Source organism: Enhydra lutris, unplaced genomic scaffold (genome assembly GCF_002288905.1).
Source record: "Enhydra lutris kenyoni isolate GAN:26980312 unplaced genomic scaffold, ASM228890v2 scaffoldscaffold15, whole genome shotgun sequence".
NCBI classification, from domain to species: domain Eukaryota; kingdom Metazoa; phylum Chordata; class Mammalia; order Carnivora; family Mustelidae; genus Enhydra; species Enhydra lutris.
In genome coordinates, this window is record NW_019154099.1 from 60,874,592 (window position 1) to 60,894,937 (window position 20,346).

General features: G+C 51.4%; 1 protein-coding gene across 1 annotated transcript in view; it reads right to left on the reverse strand.

Annotated features, from left to right (window-relative positions):
* LOC111146901 (collagen type IV alpha 1 chain) overlaps positions 1-20,346 on the reverse strand; it is a 134,459-nt gene that overhangs the window by 46,432 nt on the left and 67,681 nt on the right. Inside the window, exons 3-12 of the mRNA XM_022502638.1 lie at positions 6,685-6,774; positions 6,552-6,596; positions 5,454-5,498; positions 5,286-5,348; positions 4,747-4,800; positions 4,570-4,596; positions 2,645-2,728; positions 2,502-2,564; positions 1,188-1,223; positions 446-487 (exon numbers count right to left, since the gene is read on the reverse strand). Of these exons, the coding sequence (XP_022358346.1) occupies positions 446-487; positions 1,188-1,223; positions 2,502-2,564; positions 2,645-2,728; positions 4,570-4,596; positions 4,747-4,800; positions 5,286-5,348; positions 5,454-5,498; positions 6,552-6,596; positions 6,685-6,774 (549 nt within the window). The remainder of the gene's footprint in view (positions 1-445; positions 488-1,187; positions 1,224-2,501; positions 2,565-2,644; positions 2,729-4,569; positions 4,597-4,746; positions 4,801-5,285; positions 5,349-5,453; positions 5,499-6,551; positions 6,597-6,684; positions 6,775-20,346) is intronic.

Consider the following 20,346-nt stretch of genomic DNA (forward strand, 5'->3'; position numbering starts at 1 on the left):
ATCAGGGACCGTCCCCCCACCCTGGCCTCCCTTCTCCCCTGCTCCATTCTGTGCCTCGCTGTTTCTGTGGCTCACCTCCTCCCAATTTAGGCATGGCAGCCTTCCGTCGCTGCAGGGTTAGCAGAGTCATGCTACTAACAGCCAACTGACTCTTTTATAATAAAGTCTAGGTCTGGCTTTATCACTGCGTGCAAACATTCTGATTGAACTCGATGTACCGAGAACTAGAATTAATGGCCTGATCGTATCCTCTGCTGGTCAGATCACAGGTGGAAAATGTCAGAGAATTCTTGCTTTCCATTGTAGGGAAAACACTAATGAAGGACGTGCAGAGAAGGCTAATATGGCTGTAAGGGACCAAGAAGGGGTTCAGAGGCTGCAACTCCTTTAACACTTAGAACTGTGAGTTTAAACATGAAAACACTCCAAAGCCATGTGTACTCACCTTGTCACCTTTTGGCCCTTGAAAACTTAAGCCCATTTGCCCCTGTTGATGAAAAATTAGGCTTCCATGTTACTTTGCTCAAAATCATCTAATAAATATCACATAAAATATATAAAATGTAATAACAGGATAGAGTTAAGGCAAGAACTTCTTCCAACAATTACCATGAAATTGTCAACAAAGTTGTGATCACGTTATATTCAATGTCTATTAAAAATTTCTTTAAAGTGTTATTGAAAAAATTCTATAAAACCTTTTTTTCAATTTAAAGCTTTTAAATCTGACTATAGGAAATTAAGGGAAAGATCAGTGCTTCCAAAATAACGCATAAGGGTTGCTGGAAGGAAAGATAGGTGGATGGATAGGAGGATGGATGGATGGACAGATGAATGGGGGCGGACAGATGAACGGGGATGGACAGATAGGATGGATGGATGGGGAAGGATGGAGGATGCGATGGATGAACGGATGGGATGGATGGATGGATGGGATGGAAAGATGGATGTGATAAATGGATGGACAGATAGATAGGGATGGATGGATGAGGATGGATAGACAAATGGATAGACAAATAGACAGGCAAATGCATGGACAGAGGGACAGGTAGATGGACAGATGTTTAACAGAGATAGATAAAGAAATATAATTTCCAAAAACTGTTTAAAGAGACTTTAGAGTAAGTAACGGTGATTTCTCAGCCTTAAACAAATGCCAAAGAAAGTCAAATGAAAAATATTTTTACCTTTTCACCTGGAGGGCCAGGAGGGCCTGGAGGACCCTATAAGAGACAGCATCTTAATTTAATATCATTCACAACCCCGGTGAGATGTACATGCTTCTTTCTACTAGAGTTATCTTAAGGCCCCCAGAATTAATGCAGTTATATATTTGTTAAGTATTTAAATTTATCCTGTGCTTTGGATCTATAAGATTTGGAAAATAACTAGGAATTAGCCCAGGATAATAATTAACAGGGATGAAACACCTCAAAATCTTAGGCACTGCCCTGTGAAATCCCGATCCAAGAACGTGTCGGGAGCAGAGACGCTGAACGACATTCTCAGCCCAACTCTGAGAGTCCTAGAGCTTCCAGTTCAGAAATGGTGTTCGCCCACTTTGGATACAACTCTTTATCTAAAAAGTTGAATGATTTCTTCAAGGGCATAGGCCGTAGTGAAGGAAAAACCTTCCTGTGTTTGCAACAAAATTTCAGAGTGCTTTTCGGTCGTTAAAAAAACAAAACAATAACAACAAAAAAACTAATCATTCTTGCAAGAATGAGTCCATTTATTTGCAAGAATATAAAAGAGGTTACATTTGCAAGAATGGACAGGAGAATTGCTGGATTTGATAGGGAGGGAGAGGAAGGGAGAGGAAGGGAGGCCTGACAAACCCTTAAGGACAGTCGGGCAGGCTAGCAAAAGCGCGCTACCGTCTGGGGAACATTATTCATTGCTGGCGAACATGACGTTTAACCAATGGCTAAGTCTCGTTCATATTAACTGTCTTGCGCTCTCAAAATGCGTGAGTGGGAGGAGATGGGCCCTCGTCCTACTGGGAACCACTGGCTGTGCAGGAGGCCAGCGAGAGAAGGGAGCCCTGGGTGGGGGTGGGGGTCTCTCGGGGGGCTTGTGTCCCGGAGCTCAGTCCTTATCGCAGACACAACACAGCTTCCCGCCGCGGCCGGGTCTGCGCCCACAGAGCCAGGCCCTCCGGGATGGCTGCCTCTACACATCCATCTCCAGGCACAGCCGGCCTTGCCCATCTCTGAATTTGGCCTCCTCGGGCCACAGTACGGCAGGCAGGCCCCCAGGCCCCCCAGGAATGAACGTGTTATCTGTGTGGGACATCGTGGCTATCACCGCTATCACCAGCCTCCCACCCTGGGCTCTGGAATATGTGTGTCCTAAGTGCCTGACACTCTCTCAAGAAAGCAGCTCATTCTCTCAATCCGGGCACAACTGTGTAAAGTCGGGATGACACCGGATTTACTTCTGTGCCTCAACACAGCTGCTCCTCCAATGAGTAACTCCGAGAGGTTCCCCCCAACACTTACTGGTGGTCCAGTAAATCCTGGAGGGCCAACAGGACCCTGAAGGCCTGGCAGTCCCGGCGAGCCCTGGAAGTTATTGAAAACGGAATTAGATGGGAACTAGGAGAGACGCTTCGAGTGCATAGAGTTATTTAGCAAATGCTTACTGGCGCTCCTGGGGGTCCAGGAAATCCTCTTTCACCTTTCAACAGGGTCCCAGGCACATGCCCAATGATTTCACCGGGATCCCCCTAGGGAATGAAGAAAGAAAAAAAGTCACGAACACTGCTGTTTCTATAAAGACACTTGAGAACCCGCCGAGTAGGAGGCATGTGTTACGGGCGTGGAATCGAGGAGCGAGGCTCTGTCTACACTTGGAGTACACACACTGCCCGCCTCCCAGTCACTGCTAGTATCTTACCGCCCAGTGCCTAGTGCAGCAGGCTCGGCTCCGCTGGACAGGACGGAGGCACCGGTGGAAGGAGCCTCAGCCCGAGCCCGCAGCCACCCCCCACACACGGAGGGAGCGTGCAGATCAGGGCCACGGGCTCTGAGCATTCTCTTGCGGTAAGGATTATGTCACTAAAAGTCCCAGAATGAGCATTTTTATAAAAGCAGGCTGTGATGGTAAATTTTGTGTGTCTACTTGGCCAGGCCCCAGTACCCAGACACTTGGTTAAGCCCCAGTCTGGATGTCGCTGTGAAGGTATTTTTATGATAAGATAAACATTTAAATCAAGAGACTCTAAGCAGATTAGTCTCCGTGATATGGGTGGGCCTCGTCCAATCAGTGGAAGGCCTCATGAGGGAAAAGAAAAAAAACACCTGACCTTCCCCAAGAAAGAGGGAACTCTGTCTCCAGAAAGCCTCTGAACTGGGACCCTGGCTCTTCCCCGCATCTCCAGCCGGCCACCCTGCCCTATAGATTTTGGGGTTGACAGCCCCCACAACCATGTGATTCCTTAAAATAAATCTACCAGGTCATACAGCTATGCCCGCACACACATATATACATAAATACACACACACTCCCTACTGGTTCTGGTTCTCTGCAGAGCCCCGACTAAAACATGGGATGGTCATGATACGGGACGATCATGTTTCTCAGGTGTTCTTGGACCCGGGGGCACATGAACACGCAACCTCACTCAGACACGTGGCCATCTCTGGTGTGGCTGTTGAGAAACTGGAAGTGTCCTCTTGCAGGACTGTTCCCAACACCCAGACGCCCCTGCTCTCGGAACCACCGTGTGGCATGGGGCACGCACCCTGAGTCAGGTCAGCGAGAGCCATGGCACCCCACTATGCCAGCACCCCACCGCCAGGGAAGGACTCGCAGGCAGCATGCTCTGCTCCCCCACGACCGGGGAAGAATGCCGAGGGCCCAGGGCATGGCCAAGCACCTGCAGGAACCACCCCCCACGCCGGCTCACTGTGCAAGTGTGGATGGAGGAACCGCCCCCGCTGGGCTGGGAGCAGGGACCCCATCACTCCACGTGCCACAGCAGGAGGGGCTCAAAGCATCCCTTCCTTACCATGGGCAGAGGGTTCTGGGTCCCACCCTGACGCAGGGGGACAGTCAAGCTGAGAAAGGCCATGGATTCACTCTGAATAAGGAGGGGGCAGTGGCAGGACACCAAGGATCTAGCCTAATAGAACTGGGGCCTTCCTGCAGGAATCACAGACTTTACAACATACAACAGTGACTCCAGATGACAGGCAACACGACAAGACGCCTGTGTTTAAGTGAAGCCATGATACCGGTCTGAGCACTTCTGTCCCATGGCTCAGGGAAAGGAGCATCACCGGGACGGTCTATGCAGGGAATCAACCTGGCCTGGATCCTCTGCTAATACTCACTACCACACCGTGCTTCCCATCTCTGCTTACTTCCTGCTCAGAAACTGCACCCAGGGTCTCAAGCTGACACCCTGAAATTTAAGTTTGTGCCTGCGACTTGGTACTCATGGAAGAGAGCGGGTTAGATGAGCGCGCAAACAGGCAGTCAGTCAACCAAGGGACCTGAAGGGAACGTGTCTGTCCGGCCCCCGCTTTCCTCCTGCAATGAACCCAGCAATGCGTGCGAACGTACCTTCATTCCTGGTAACCCTGGAGGTCCCTGGAAAAGACAAGAGTGGCATCAATGTCACTTCTCAGAAAACGGCATTGGCGCGAAGATGGAAGTCCAAGGAAAGGAAAGCGAAGGGAACAAGAAGAGAAGAATTACAACCGAAGAAGGAAATTCTAGCGGAAACAGTGCTATACTCACGGGATTTCCAGCGAATCCAGGCAAACCCGGGGGCCCCAGAGGCCCTGGCTCACCCTAGGGGACAGCAGAGGGTCAGTCGGATGCAAGGCTGACAGGACATCATTCCAGATGCCCCATCAGTTACTCCGGCCACCCCTTCAGAGAGACGTCATTTGCTGGTGAAAATCACATCCTAAAAACGATGTGTCACCAGATTTACTCTCCGTGCTCCTTCACAACAGAAGACAACTATCTGAGAACAGGGACACGGATGAATATCGGCGTTTTATCTGCATCAGCAACAGATAAGAGGTGAGGAATTTCATGTTTAAAGCAATTACAGGGTAAGAGCCCATGAAAAAGAAAGGCACAATTCCATGTTTGTTGAATACTAAATATGGGGAAAGTGCAGCTCCTCATCAGATAAAAAGTGCTTTGCGGGGGGTGGTGTCTGTCCAGCTGGGGCAGTAAAACCGTGCTCACAGGACAGCACCATCCGATTCTCAACACAGGAAGCAGGGCAGCCTGAGCATGAGGGAGGGACTTTGTCGCAAAGTTACCTTTGTTCCATTGCATCCGGGGATACCTGGAGGACCGGGGGGACCGTCTTGGCCAGGAATACCCTGAAATTGAGAAGGTACAAAGGTTGCCCAAAGAGGACCGCCCAATGGCGCCATCAGTCCCATCAAGCGTCTCACCAAGGAAGCACGTGCGTTTTATCTACGTACCGGCAGTCCTGGGTTTCCGGGGTAACCCGATGCTCCTGGGGGTCCCTGTAAGGGTAGAAATGAGAGAAGGCACTGAGCACCGGGCCTCATCTCCTCCCACCGCACCCGCCCGGCTAAGTGCCCGCAGCCCCGCACCCGGCACACAGACATTCTGCGGGAGAGGCGGCCAGGGCCCAGCCCACAGGGGCGGCACGTCTACACCCAACGTTGACTCGAATCACTTCTAAAATCAAGGCTGCACCCTCACAAAGTGACTGTCCTCATTTCACACTCCGTGATTTCTAGGGAAACTATATACTGTTTATTACATGTATAAATATTATGTTATATACGTCGTATCCATGTAAACACATTAAGTCATGTATGTATAAGCAGATATAATTTACATTAAAATCTCGGATCGCTGGGGACAAGAGTTTGTGAGATCAGTCATCTCACTGGGGGAAGAGCACCAGGTCCGTCCCCGAGGAGCTCTGTAGCTTCTCCCTCCCAGGCGACTCCGGGGCCCTGGCCGCGGCCTCCTGCCCTCGAAGTGCCAGCTACTTGCCCCCCAGCTGGGTAACAACAGCAGAAGGAAATGCTGAGTGCGTCCTCCTGCTTCTCTACTTTCAAACCCTGCTCTCAGAGGTCTTCAACTGTGCCTTTCCCAGGAGGGGAGGCACAAGCCCCAGGCAGAGCGTGAAGAGCAAGGTGAGCTCTCTGAACGCGACCGCTTCTCACAGCAAAGGAAGCCCCTTCCTTCAGTGACTCCTAGACCTGTTATCTCCCCACCCCCAAAATAAAGCAGGTCCATGAGAGCCCGTAAGGAAGAGCACATGGGAGAAGCACGGGGCGGGAGAAGCACAGGGCAGGAGAAGCCGGCCCGAGGATGGGGTGGAGCCGTGGCCAGCACTCACATCACCTGTCCTGGCCCCACGGGCCCCGCGCAGTCACAGCACCGGGCAGAGAGGCAGGAGACGGGACAGGTGAGGAGAAGGGATGGAGGGGACGCCCCGAGGACTGCTGGGAGGTGGGAGGGGGCAGAGAGCCCTCTCTGGGAGGCATCCCTGGATCACGTCTCACCACAGCATCACAGACTTAAGTCACACTTGTACTCACTCTTGTCCCTTTCGTTCCGGGCAGGCCGGGTTCTCCAGTGTCACCCTGAAACCAGACAGAAGTGTCACCATGAGAGGAGTGCGGAGCACCTTAAACCCACACCCTCCGGCCCCCATGACACAGCCAAGCTTACCTTCTGTCCTGGTGGTCCCTGCGGCCCCTCGGGTCCTTGCATCCCGGGAAACCCGATGACACCTTGCAACCCCGGGAGGCCCCTTTCGCCCTGTGGAGGAGCAGCAGCAGGTCAGAGAGGAGGCGCGTCGGATGAAACGGAGGAAATGAGTCAGCACTCACCCTTCCACGTGCCGCCCAGCACCGCACAAGTCTACATGGCGTCTGAAAGCTGATGCCGCAAACGAACTCCTGTTTCGGGAGGCTCCTCCCTACGGCAACTTCAAGCTCTCTGAGGACAGGACTTTTCATGCCCAACCCTGGCACATGCTTTCCACGCACCATACGCCAAATGCTAAATACTTTATCAGGTAATTAAAATAAGGAAGAGCTGGGGTTTTCTCACTGAATCGATCACGCGCTCAGTCATCTAGTGGGATCGCATCAGCAGCAGGCACAGCACCAAGACCCTGTAAGCAGACCCCCAGTCGGTTCTTCCTTCCGATTCCTAGGAGCTGTGTAGACGGAGCTCACGGTGTGAGCTGCAGTACGAGAGAAGGAGACTTCTCTGTGCAACCCGCAGTCTGATGACAGGCTTTCAAAAGTGTCCTTAAAACGTGTTTTTTGCAAAGGTACGATCCAAGTTTAACTATAGTCTCTGCCCTCACGGAGCAAAAAAGTAAAGTAAGAAACATTATCTTTAGAATACTATTATTTGGACAGTCCGAAAGGCTGGGGCTCTGAGCCCCAGGCTGACCGTTGAAGGACAAACACAGAATAAGTACATGAGGAGGAGAGAGGAGCCAGCGAGGCCGGATGGTGGCCAGAGGATGGCACCGAGGTCCACTGAGCCACGTGAGCACAAAAAATTAAGCAAAAATACAACAAGCACAGAGCGTGGAGTGCAGAGGCGTCCATGCCCGCCCTGGACACAGCATTTCTCCCAGAGGCATCGGTGAGCCCGTGATCTGGTTCCGCAGTAGTTAAGGAAGACCGCCACAGTTAGGTTGCCAACAGAAAAGCACCCATCATCACAATACGAAATCAAGAAAACGTATTTTCTTTACAGCCTGTGAACTCTAACGCAACCTTATGAGACCCAGGGTAGAGCGAACAGCCATCACCAGCAGACTCTGAAAAGCAGAAGGTCCTCTGGATAGCAGAGCACCCAGTTCTTCCATTTACTATTTACTATTTATCCATTTACTATTTACCCAGTTGTCTTAGCTCGAGGTGAGAATAAGCCGACAAGACACACATTCCATAGCACCCACATGCACCTCCAGAAACGCAGGTCACCGCGGGTTCCCGAGAAGCGCCTCACCGTGGCACCGATGGAGGGAGACAGGGCGAGGACTCCAGACGCCGCCCTCCTTTCCCAACCACTTGGCTTGGGACTTGCTGGCAAATTCACTGCCTGTTGCATTTTTAAAATGCAGACTGTGGTTCTACACATGGGACTCCAACGGCTATGTTTGTATGGACGGCAAGGCTCACTGGAGGTGTGAGTCGAGAGTCCAGAAACAGCATGTGAATCAACGGGGAGGGGATTATGGCAAACCCCAGCAGGTGTAATAAAGTAGTAAATGGATTAAAGGAAATCAAGGCCTGCAGCCTGGCACACCCCCGTGGACAGCGGCATCCCGGGAACGGAGCCCTCCACGTAGGACCTCACACGGAATGCCAGCGCCTGTTCCGTAAGGCCTGGGACAGCTGGGGAAGAAAAGCACTCCCAGTCCAGGACTGGTTTCCCTGGAAAGCGGATCCCATAGGTTCACTGTTAACCTGAACTAGGAAGAGTGTGCTACAGCCACAGAGAATGCTGACCACAGAGACACAGCACACGCTGTCATCGTGCCAACCTCCTCCTTGATCCTTGGACGTGGGAAAATTCTACCCGAAACAAGAGATGTGAACGGCAAACAGCTGGCTACGAAAACAAAATGAACACTGTACTGTGTTTCCCCAAAAGCCTGACATGGCATCGGAAGGAAATGCGAGAGGCACATCCCTGTAAGAGTTTCCAGTGTCTTCGGCTGTATATTTTTAGTACTTAATTAGTATCTGGCTCTATCACTATGAGACCCGTTGCAGATAAGGCTTTCATTCTCATTTTAACCATGGAATGCATGGAGGCCTGGAGCCCGATTAGCTGATTCTTACAAGTTTCTCATTGAGTCAGCGCTAAAGCCAAAAATAGAAATGAGGTCAGCCTGCACCACAGTGCATGGTTTTTCTAGGTCACTAGAGCAAGCTGGTTCCCAGCAAACTGTTAAACAATTCACCAGCATTAACCTATCCCCTTTTATGTCCATTTCACAGGTGGGAGCACTAGGATTCTGATGCTTAACTGACTTGTCACATCACCGGGTGACTCCCACACACTGCTGGGAACAGAACTCCGAAATCGGACTGCCAGTCCTCGCTTGAGCACAAGAACACATTCCTTCCCAGGGCTCACCGGAACGCTTAAGCAATCCGTACATCCCCAGAGCTTTGAACTTAAGTAGCCAAGAAGGCAGTGACTCCTCCACCAACGAGGCTCTGGTTATCTCCCACAGTTGTTTTTTAACTTTCCCACTCCTTTGTTCAGACAAAAGTGCACATGAATAATCTAAGAGCCCGTGCCCTGTCCAGGGCAATTACGGGCACCAGAGCGGAGCCAGCAGACAGGATAAACGTTCCAACATCTCCACCGTTAGCTGGCAAACAGCACTCACTGCGCGCAGGCCAGATGACTTCTCTGAGCTGTTAGCAGATCTTTACGGCCGTCGCGGGGAGAGCAGAGCTGGTTATGCTGCTCGTGCGCAAGCCAGAGTGCGCAGCTGCAACAGCGAGACCACAATGGTGGCCACCCACGTGCTGGACCTCGAGGCAGGACGTGTACAGTCCGAGCCCCTGAGAAATAGCCAAGTCATCTAGTTCCCATGCTGTGTTAAAGGCAAGGTCCCAAACAGGGCAGCCACGTACTCGTGCCGGGCACAAACGGAGCCCACAGCCCGTGTTCACCCCAGTCAAATACATTTCAATGGAGGAAGAAAAGAGAAGTTGGTAAAATATTACACAAAAGTTTTGATGCAATTGCATTCAGCAGTTTTACTCTTCAACGTCAGTGCGATGTATTATACTAATTACAAAAAAAGTGGATGTGCCAACGATACACGTGATCACCACTGCGGCCTCAAATGATGGAATTCAGAATTTAGAGAGGAAGACCAAAATGCCATTGTTATAAAGACGAAAGAATACAGCCATGGAGAATAATCTTGGCATCCAAATTAGCCATTCTAAATTGGGCATGAAATAGAGTTTCATGGATGGAACAACTTAAAAAATTTTTCATAAATTTTGCATAAAATTTTGCATAAAATATGTATTATCTAAAGCAAGGAGATACTTTTTTTTAAAAAATCCATAAAATATGGGAACAAAAGATTGTTATAATATCAGTCATTTCCCTTCCTTTTAAAATGCTTACGGAAACAAGTTCATAACGGAAATCAATCGCTAAAACCTTACCCCTTCCTGTCTACGTCAGAAATCCAAATTCAAATGAAGGTCCCAGGATGGTTAATTTTGAAATAATGTGAAGCTTCCAACTTTGAAGGGTAACATAATTACCAACGACAAACACCACCAGCAAAGAAGCAGGCATTGGGTCTTACCATCAGAGACCATATTGTGCCTGTTTCAATGGTCAGCATGGGGTCACATTCTTTCCGTTAAATTCTGAATTAATTTCTCATATCTGAAACAATATGACCGTAGGTCTTTGCAAGGCACTGACCCACAAGCAGAAGTGTCCCGCTGCCCAGGGCGGGCCGGCCACAGTGGTCGACCCCTGTGCAGCTACATGCGCTTGGATTCATCTGTTACGAAGCAGAACAGACCCAACGAGCGATGTTAACTAGATTTTGTGGCTGCATTTCCATCTCTTGGAAGTAAACACTTTAAAGGCGGGAATGTAGTTTTGTTCATCCACAGTGTGTGGCACAATCTTTGAATTCAGTAAAATCAATGTGTGGATGGGATGAACCAAGCAGCGGTGAACATGACCGCTGGCATGAAGCAAGACTGTGCGCGTGCCCCCCAGAAACTGACAGCATGGTGCACGATGGTGGCGGGGCCGCTGGGCCCCTGGGCCCCCTCAGCCCCTGGGCCCCCTCCCCGGCCTAAAGCCCCGTGGGCACCGTCAGAGCCTGGCCGACACGTGCGCCCGTGGCCGAAGCGGCCACAGGGAGAGCAAGCTGTGGTCGGGACATGACACCGGATCAGCTGTTTCTGTCATGGGTGCCTGGAGATTTCAATTTCCACACAAAGCTGCAAATGATCTAAGGAATGAGAGCATTTGCTTTTGGAGCCAGAGCTCACCAAGAACTCAGTGATGGGGAAATGATGGGTCACAGTCAGTCAATGGGTGGCGTGGGGATTCGGCCAAAAATCCCACAAGAGCGATTCTTTGAGCCCAACAACCGTCAGACATCTGCAGGACCATTTCCTGAATGCCAACACTGCTGGGAAAGTGGTGGGAAGTCTCACGGGGTCCTGGAAAAACTGTGTGACGAGGCCCCACTGGGAGCTCCATCCACACTGAGAAGCCTGACATCATGGCGGCAGGGCTGGCAGGCGGCCCAGGAGAGGCGGGAGGGGACACACAGCTGGAGGTTGAAACACTCTCCTAAGGGGAGGCCACGCACACCGATTCTCCTTTGCAGGGGCACATACACGGATCGCTGTAAGAACGTACGTACGTTAACGTAAAGTATACTGTGCTTCTTTGATGAATTAAACATAACATGAAGATTGTTTCCAGTAACCACTCTATCATTACTGCTGTTTCTCGCATTTAGTATTTCAACATTAAAGCAGGAAAGAGTAAAGCAATCATGGTCAGGAAGCATGGCTACTAATCTTTATTTTCTTCTCTGAACTCTGATTTTCTCTGTCAAACCCTGGTGATGTTCAGCTTGAAAGTCAATATTCGGAATCTTTACATTGTGCCTCTCCAGCAAATATGTGTTAAGAGCTGTCGCTACAGTTCTTTATATACAAAGAGCTCCGTGTACATAATTATACATGGAGGGGGAGAAAAGATGAGTGTTTAAGAGATTGTTCCTACAAACTAGGACATTCCCACCTTTACAAATTCAAGGGAAGAGAAGAATCAGAAAGTTGTAAAAAAGAAAAAGAAAAAAATCCCCCAACCCATGCCCTTCGAGTTCATGACCTGGTTTGCTGTCAGGTCCATTCTCTTCCCAGGAGCGCTCTGGACCCATCCTGCCTCTGCTAACCCATGGGGGTTGGTCTGGGCAAGGAGACCCTACCCGCCTCTCACCATGTGAACACGGCCAGGCTCGTCGTGACTTCTGGGGCTGCAGTTGGTCAAGTTTGCGTGGAGCATGGGGCCAACCGGCGTGCTGAGCCATGGGAGTGGGAGCTGGCACGAAGGCCTTTCTTTCCTTCTGCCCACCTGCACAGCCCATTCTGCAGGGTTCCTGGGTGGAAATGCTGGGCCAGTAACAGAGATCCAGCTCATAGATAAGGCCCCCCCACGCCCAGGTGATAGCTTGTCAGCCTTAGAGCCCACAGATACAGCACTTAACACAGAACCCTCTCCAAGTCACCATGTCCAAGGACAGATTCCCTTTGGATAAATCCCAATATTGAAACACTTCAGCCCATGGTAAATTCTAGCACAATTCCTGGGAGTCTCAGCACTGCTGTGAAGCTCGCTGGTAGAGCTCAGGGCTCAAATCATGCGTAACACAAAACAAGCAGAATGACAGGACAGAGGAAGTGGGCGCACAAATCTATTTCTGATTACTGGGCTTCTGCAAAGAAGTGAACCCTAGATACCGTGATCTACAAAAGTCCATTCTGTACGTCAACTTGTGAGAAACAAAGAATTGCAAAGAGTTCTTTAAAAAATACTTCCCAAAGAATGGTCATTCAACACAAGAACTTGGAAGAGCTCTAAGCGGTGTCCTAATATAAAACTAAAACTGTTCCGCTAGAGCCATGGAGAGCAAACAGTTCAGCCTCACTGATCTAGCAGAAAACACTTTCTAAAGTGGAAGGCACATGAGTGCTGAAAATCCCACCTGAAAAATCTTCCAAAGATCCTCGGGACTTACAGAAAGTTCCTGACATTGCTCCCTAGCTGGAGGCGAGGACATGTGCTTCGGTCATGCGTCTCTTACAGTCTTTCTGAAAAACCAGCCTAACACACTTTCATTAATTCTTCCTCTGAAGCAGTAATCTGCACAGAGTATTTCTAAGTATAAATATTTAAGCCATTCCCCTGAAGGAGTCAGCTTCCCAAACTGGAAATAAGAAAAATATTGTGGTAACTGTTTTCCAAAGTCTCTTGGATGTATTCATTCAAACCCTGCATCTAATCTTCCTGACAAAGGCCATCTGATCAATAGCTTATTTCCGTTTTCCCGTCAAACCACAACCGAATGCCGTCTGTTCTCCAGAAACATTTGTACCTCCTGGCCTCACGCTCTAATAAACACGTTCAGATTTCAGTGAGAAGGTTCACATCTCTTGATGGCTTTTCCTGCACAGCCCACGCCTCCCGCTCTGCCCCACACCCTGGCTGTCCACCACCTCCTGGGCCAGCGCCCCCTCCCCCGGGGGCACTGTCCAGCCAGGCTGAGAGAGAGATGCTCCCACCTGAAACGTGTGCATTCCTGCTCCACCCGTACCATCCCCGGCACCCGGGCACAGCCCCAGGATCTCAGCTGAACAGCCCTCCTCAGGGAAGACCTCCTAGACACAGGCGATCTGAAGAAAACTACTACATCTACCTGACCCCGTTCAATGAAGGGGCTTTGAGAAGCTCTTGTAGGGAAACCCCCCAGGGCTCCAGCTTCTCACCACTAGGGGGCGCGAAGGGACTACACTGTTTTCCCATTAGACCCGCCTTGAACCTGAAGCCTCCAGCCTTTTTTCTTAAATATTCATTATATTAACATATTAACTATTCAGTGCCGTCGAGATATTAGCATGGGCACAGCTCGGAGAAATCAGTCTGATAAGGCCTAAGAGACAGAACACCCAGGGAAAGAAAGAATTCTAATTAGAATGAAGTAGGACGCTAGTAGCCTCAACACCAAGGCCCTTGGTGGCAGGTGACGGGGCGGACCCCACCAGTAACATGAATGATGGCTACTTCTCAGACTGCTGCGTCCACGCGTTCCGTAAACTCAGAGTATCTGGACCGAACAGTAATACAGGGAAGAAAGGGTGAATTCAGTTTTCTAAATGACTGCACAGAAATAGTACACACTGGAAAAACTTTAAGTCCTACAAAACACTCATGAAACAGGTACAGCTAGGGCAGCAGGGGGTCTCCAAGAAAGTATTACCGACTACCCAACCGCCAGGAGGACTTATTTAAAGTCTTCCCTCTGGTCCTTTCTACTGCAAGTTTATACGAAACATATACATAAGGAAATTTGCCCATTCTCCTGATTTTTGTCATCTGTGAAGAAAAAACATCCACCCGATTTTTAATGGCTTCCAGAAAAGACGATTAACATCTCCCTTGCTAAAAACTTGATTTCATGATATGATGGAGTTCTCACGGAAGTCAGAATCACAAACATCTCTATCTTATCCTATCACTTTACATTCTGCTTCCCATAAACAGACATAGAGATTGTGTTTTAAAGCAGAAGAAGAGTACCGGAAGAAAAGGTGCTTTACTGTAGCTCGGACCCTCACAGTGGCTGTGGCAGGTTGTCTATGTTGCACACTGCAGGGAGCAGGGGACAAAATCCAGCTGCAGCTCAGCACCGGCCAGTGGGGGGAGGGGGCAGTGGTCAGGAGCAGCAAAGCCACCGCTAGAAAGAGACCCTACACAGGGGGTCTATCTATGAATGAATGCTTACAAAGTTGCACTGGGGTGGGGGAGAGAATGACCCTGCCTGGGAAGAGCTACACTTCCACTCACCAGCACAAGCAACTTTTTAAAGTTCCAAGTGATTTATCAAAATTCGATGTCATAACTTAAAGATTTGGGGGATGGTGAGAGGTTGCAGGAAGATAACTGACGGACAAAAAAAAAATAACAAGGTCATTCACAAATAGCAAGAGGTAAGCAGCTCTCTGAGTTTGGACAGGGAAAAAATACATCTTTTATTCAAAAAGACAGTTTACTCTGTTTCCACTATCACTAACCTTGAGATTTGAAGAGATGTGTTCTATGTGATCAGTGAATTTGAGAAACAATTTGAGTAACTCGAACTGAATTTGGGCAATCAGAGCATAGCGCCTAAATAGACCATCAGTGAGGATGTCATTCACCTAAACTTGGAAATGCCTGTGGGTGTGTGATGAGGTCCTGGAAATGCGTGCATCCTGAACAAAATCAGCACACATTAAAGTCAGGAAGAGCCACGATCCAGGTCAGGGATTTTTTTGGAGTCTGTGTTAACAGTAAATAAGAAAAATGCAAAAGAAACATCCTGACAATAGTAATTATAATTAATAATACAAAAGGCATGCAAGATAACCTTCAACTTTAACCTTGAGAAAAACTGCCGACTGGCAATTAGGAGAAAATGTGTGTGTGTGTGTGTGTGTGTGTGTGTGTGTGTTCTCTTTTTTTTAAAAAAGTAGCTTAAATGCTACCATCTACCAAAATTAGGTTTTATGGGTGTCCTGCCATGGGCATTCCCTGTTCCCCAGAACCTAGCACAGAGAGCACACAGTAGGTGCTCATTAAATATTTTGAGGCGTGAATCCAGAAACATAAAGTGTTAAAGATTCCAAGGAAATAATATAAGCCCACCAAGAGGACAAAGAATTAGAGATCCTATTTTCAAACCTGACTGCAAAACAGGCATCCTTGCTCTGGGTTAGCTGAGGAGATCTTACTTCCCACCTTCTTGTCTCAGTGAGGGCACGGATAACGCTGTGCGGTGGGGAGAACCTCGGCCTCCAGCACCAGCCACTGAGACTCTGAGAATTGGGTTTGCCGTCTTCCAGATGGGATGACGCTACCTGCCTCCCACAGGACTTGGTGAAGCGTCCAATCTGATTTGAGAATTCCCCTGCTCTGCGCTGCATCAGAGACTGAGCCCGGGATCACGGACCGCCTGTATTTACACACAGAGAGTTTGTATTTACCATCACCATTTCTCAGTCCATCCAGCCAAATGCATTTCCTATGAAGCCACACACTATCTTAGAAGGGAAAGAAAATGCAGGGTCACTTTTTTCCCTTCCCAGCAGTCATGACCCATAATTATCTCATTCTTATTTTTTTTTTTTTTTTTTTCAGAGAGAGAGGGAGAGAGAGTGAGTGCAGGCAGACAGAATGGCAGGCAGAGGCAGAGGGAGAAGCAGGCTCCCTGCTGAGCAAGGAGCCCGATGCGGGACTCGATCCCAGGACGCTGGGATCATGACCTGAGCCGAAGGCAGCTGCTCAACCAACTGAGCCACCCAGGCGTCCCTCATTCTTATTTTTGAGGCTAAATTGGACAATGGAAAATAAGGATTTCTTGGGTATTAAAAAGTTAGGATAGGTTTTCTCTTTTAAAGAAATTCCTCATTTATCTGATGCACAAGGTTTTTTTTTTTTTTTTTCTTAATTAATACATCTGATATTCTCTCCCAGCTTGGAGTATTGTTTATTCCTCACATGAGCCTGAGTCTGTGGGGCCACACGGTCACCAACTCGTCCATGTCCCGGTCTGGGGCCCTGCTCTGTTTGTAGCCACAGGTGTCCGATGTCAAAAAGATTTTGTTTCCTCTCGCTCCGGCAAAGGGACTTGGCTACGCTGCATTGCTAACAACATTCTCCCTCAGCGTGCGGCAATAATTTCAAGACATCATTGATCATGCTCAGAACCCAAAAGATAAGAACAGTTCCGAGGAGCTGAAATGTGAAAAGTCAATTCTGCCCGTACTACGTAGTGCAAAACTGGGCGAGCGGAGGCTTTGCGACGCCCACAATTCGCCTGACATCGGTGATCTGAAAAAGCTGTGGTCAAACACCATCATCTCAATTAATAACTGAATTTTAGCCTATTTTCGGTAAACAACATTAATTCTCTTAAAACATGTACAGTCATTCAAGGAAAGAAATTAAGCAAGATACTGAAGGGGTTTCGTGGACCAAGATGTTGATTTTATGTCTGAATAGCTAAGTAAAGCGTACGGTTGCACCATCAATACAAAACCATGGTGTATAAATGAACACAATAAATAACTAGTTCTTAAATACTTAAAAACAGCCTTTCCTAAGAGGGCAGATGCCCTTCACCACGATGTTGCTCACAGAACTGGCAAGACTGTTTCCAAAAGATAATGTGGAGATACATTTTAAGCCAAAGTATGGCCAAAGTATTTTAAAAATTGAAGTTAATAGGATCTTATTTAATGTCCTTTTTACCATATTTACTTCGTAAAGGTCTCAAAGGTTCAATTTATAAGAGAGTTTCTTGCTTTTTTAATTCTTATTTAATGTCAATAGAGTAAAACAGTGTTCTTTGGCTAGGAGAGAAGATGCAGAAATTTGCCTAAATTGCATTACAGTTTGTAACCTAGAGAAATTAATGTTCTCATAAAAAACAGATTACAGATTTGTAGAGTGCAATGTGTGCGATTTTACTTTGTATTCTGTATTTAAATTAAAAAAAAAAAAAATCAGAGGACAGATGACCCAACGTGTAGATGGGGATGTGGTGTGTGGAGAGGACGGTCGGGCCACACCTGCCGCGGCGCTTGGCCGCTCCCCAATCCCGGCATCCCGCACACGACAGTGGCCATTTCTCCTCGGCCAGAGGAGGCTGATCGGCCGAGTACCATGGAGTGGGCTCCTGGCGTCCCCGGCTCCAGACAGGAGCGCACGAACTTTCTGGTTCCCGAGCTCCCGCAGCGGGAACGCCCGGACGTCTCTGAAAGCATGGTGGGCCCCAAAGCCAGCGCTTCCCCACGGGGACAGCGGACGCCCGGGTCTGGAAGCAGCTGTTCGAGGCTCCGCGAAAATCCTGCGGTGGCACATCTGGGTCCAGAGGAACCACCGCGTCACAACCGGGCACTCGCCCGCTGCCGCAGGCCCCGAGCCCACCCGGCCTCCCGGCGCCGCCCCGAGGCCACGGTCAGGAAACGGACTCGGCTCCCGACAGGGCTGCGGCCCCGCGGCCGAGTCACTGCGGTGCGAGTGACCGAGGTTCGCCTCTGCAAGGACACGGCCTCGCGGACGCGCTGGAGCGCACGGGGCTGCGCCGGGAGCCCAGCGCCTGCCGGGGCGCGGGGACACGCGCGCTCAACCGCCGCGGAGGGAAGCAAGGTCCTTGTCAAGCGGCAGAATCTGGGGGCGCCAGGGTGGTGAAGCGTCCGCCTCAGGCTTGGGTCGCGACCCCAGGGTTCTCTGGCCGAGTCCCTCATGGGGCTCCCTGCCCCGCCCGGAGCCTCCTTTCCCTCTGCTGCTCCCCCTGCTTGCGCTCCCTAATAATAAAATCCTAGAAAAACAACAGATTTTAAACCTCTAACCCCTTTGCAGAGATCCCAGCCGCGGAGCACCGCTTGGCCTGGGAATGGCCTTAGGGTCACGCCGCGAGCACGCCTGTCCCTACGCCGCCTCGCCGGCCCCTCACGCAGACGGAGCCTGTTAGGGCCGCAGCAGTCCCGAAGGCGGGGACCTCCGTGTCGCCGTGCTGTCGCACACCCAGCAAAGGGCTGACGCATCAGTGACCGCTCGCAGGGGCAGTTCCCGAATCACCGCGTCTCTTCCCCCCACCGCGGGGCTCGCGGCTCCCTAAGGGCGGGAGGCCGCACCGAACCCGGCTGCCGGGTGGGCGACCATCGGAGCGGTCTCAGGTCACTTCGTCCTCGACCCCCGCCCCCAAAATCTCCGCCACGAAGGGCGAGCCCCGACGGAGTCGCGAAGGGGAAGCCGAGCCGGGGAGGAAGCCCGGGCCCGACCTCCCGGCCGCGCGGACGTCACCCTCCGGCCCGCCCCGACCCCGTCCTTGGCGCACGCCGGCCAGCGAGTACGCGGCCCCGCAGACGCCGGCGGGGGAACCTGCCCGGGCCCGGCCTGACCCTCCGGCGCCTCGGCGGACCCGCGCTCCGCACAAACCGCGCCTCGCTCCAGAAAGGCCGGGGGGATGGGGCAGCGCCCCCACAGGGAAGGCCGTGCGGCCCTCGGGCCCGGAAGTGCTTGCACGCGCAGCGCGTGGAGACTCCGAGTGTGCGTCGGAGGGACGCGCTGACAAACGCGCACCTGACGACAGGACACGCGACGGCCCCAAGGCAGGACGCCGCCATCCTAAGCGGGGGCGGGCGCGGGGGCGCGTGCGCACGTGTTTCCGCGGTCACGTGCGTGTGTGAAGCCGCGCATGCGCGCGCATGCGTGCCTGTGCGTGGACGGAGCGGCGGAACTGCTGACCAGGGAGCGGAGGCGCGCGGCTCGGGAAGGTGGATGCGGCGCGGAAGCTCGCAAGCAACGGGAGAAGAACAGAGACTCCAGGTGGGAGGGAGGTGAAGAGCCAGATTTCCAAAAAGGAACGAAAGAGGTGCCTGGTGCCTGCACCGCGGGGCTGTGGGATCCCCGAGGCCCTGCCCCGAGCTCAGAGCCCGGAGGCCGCGTTCCCTCTGCGGCTTCGCTCCCGCGCTCGTGGCCCCGGCCGCACGGGGTGCTGGGCGCGCGCGGCCATCCGGTGTCCGTGGGACAAGCTCTGCGCTGCTTCGTGACGCACTCGTACTGCAGGTGGTCCTCGGTCCCCGCCGCACACGACGGCTGCCGGGCCCGGGCATCCAGCGCGCTGCGGGGGCCCCTGTCCGGGACAGGACGGACGCCCCCTCCGGGCCCCCTGAGACGGCGGGGCCACAGCCTCCCGCTGGGCTCCCAGGGCTCAGCCTGTGCGCCCCGTCCTGGGACTGAGACGCCAGACCTCCGGCGCTCCTGCTCCTTCCAGGGGACAACGTCACCGCGCGCCCTCGCGCCACAGCAGCGGAGCCGGGGAGGATGTCCGCAGGGACCCGGAGAGAAGGTGCTGTGTCCCCGTGCGGGAGAAGATGCAGCATCCCCCGGCCCCCGGCCCCTTAGGAAGCAGAGGGTCTGGGAACAAGAGTGTCCGGCCCCTTCCACCCTGGTCCATGAAACCCTGACCAGACCAAAGGCAGGAGGTCAGCCCAAGGCCTTGCAGAAAGATACACACTCTGCTTTCTGCCAAATAACTTCACTTTCATAAAAATATGTCCTTTAACGATGTGGGTCTTACATGTGGAAGTAAGACTGCAAGGGGTCCGTCATCCATGGAAATTTCCAAACCATCCAATTTTCCACTCCAAAACTAGGGCAAACATGAAAAACAAGGAAACAAAATTGGAGGAGGGGGTCTAACTCGGGAGCCCTGAGCACACTGCCCCGATTTTAGGTGCCTCCTCATGGAATGTTCAGTTTGCCTTTCCCTGGCCCAAGACCCTAGCTCAGTTCTGGTCCCTACAGGGCTCACTCTCGCAGCACTGTCTCCCTCCGAGCGAATGGCAGTGTCCAGTCTGGGGTTTATGGGTGCCGTTACTCCTTTAATGTTTTCCTGTGCCGTGAGATCGTGAAGGCCATGAGGGCAGGTGTCACACCAGCCCCGCTCCCCACTGCCTAGGGCCATCAGCACACTGCCACACACAGCAGAAGCCAGTAAGAACCCCAGAATGAAGGGCGGGT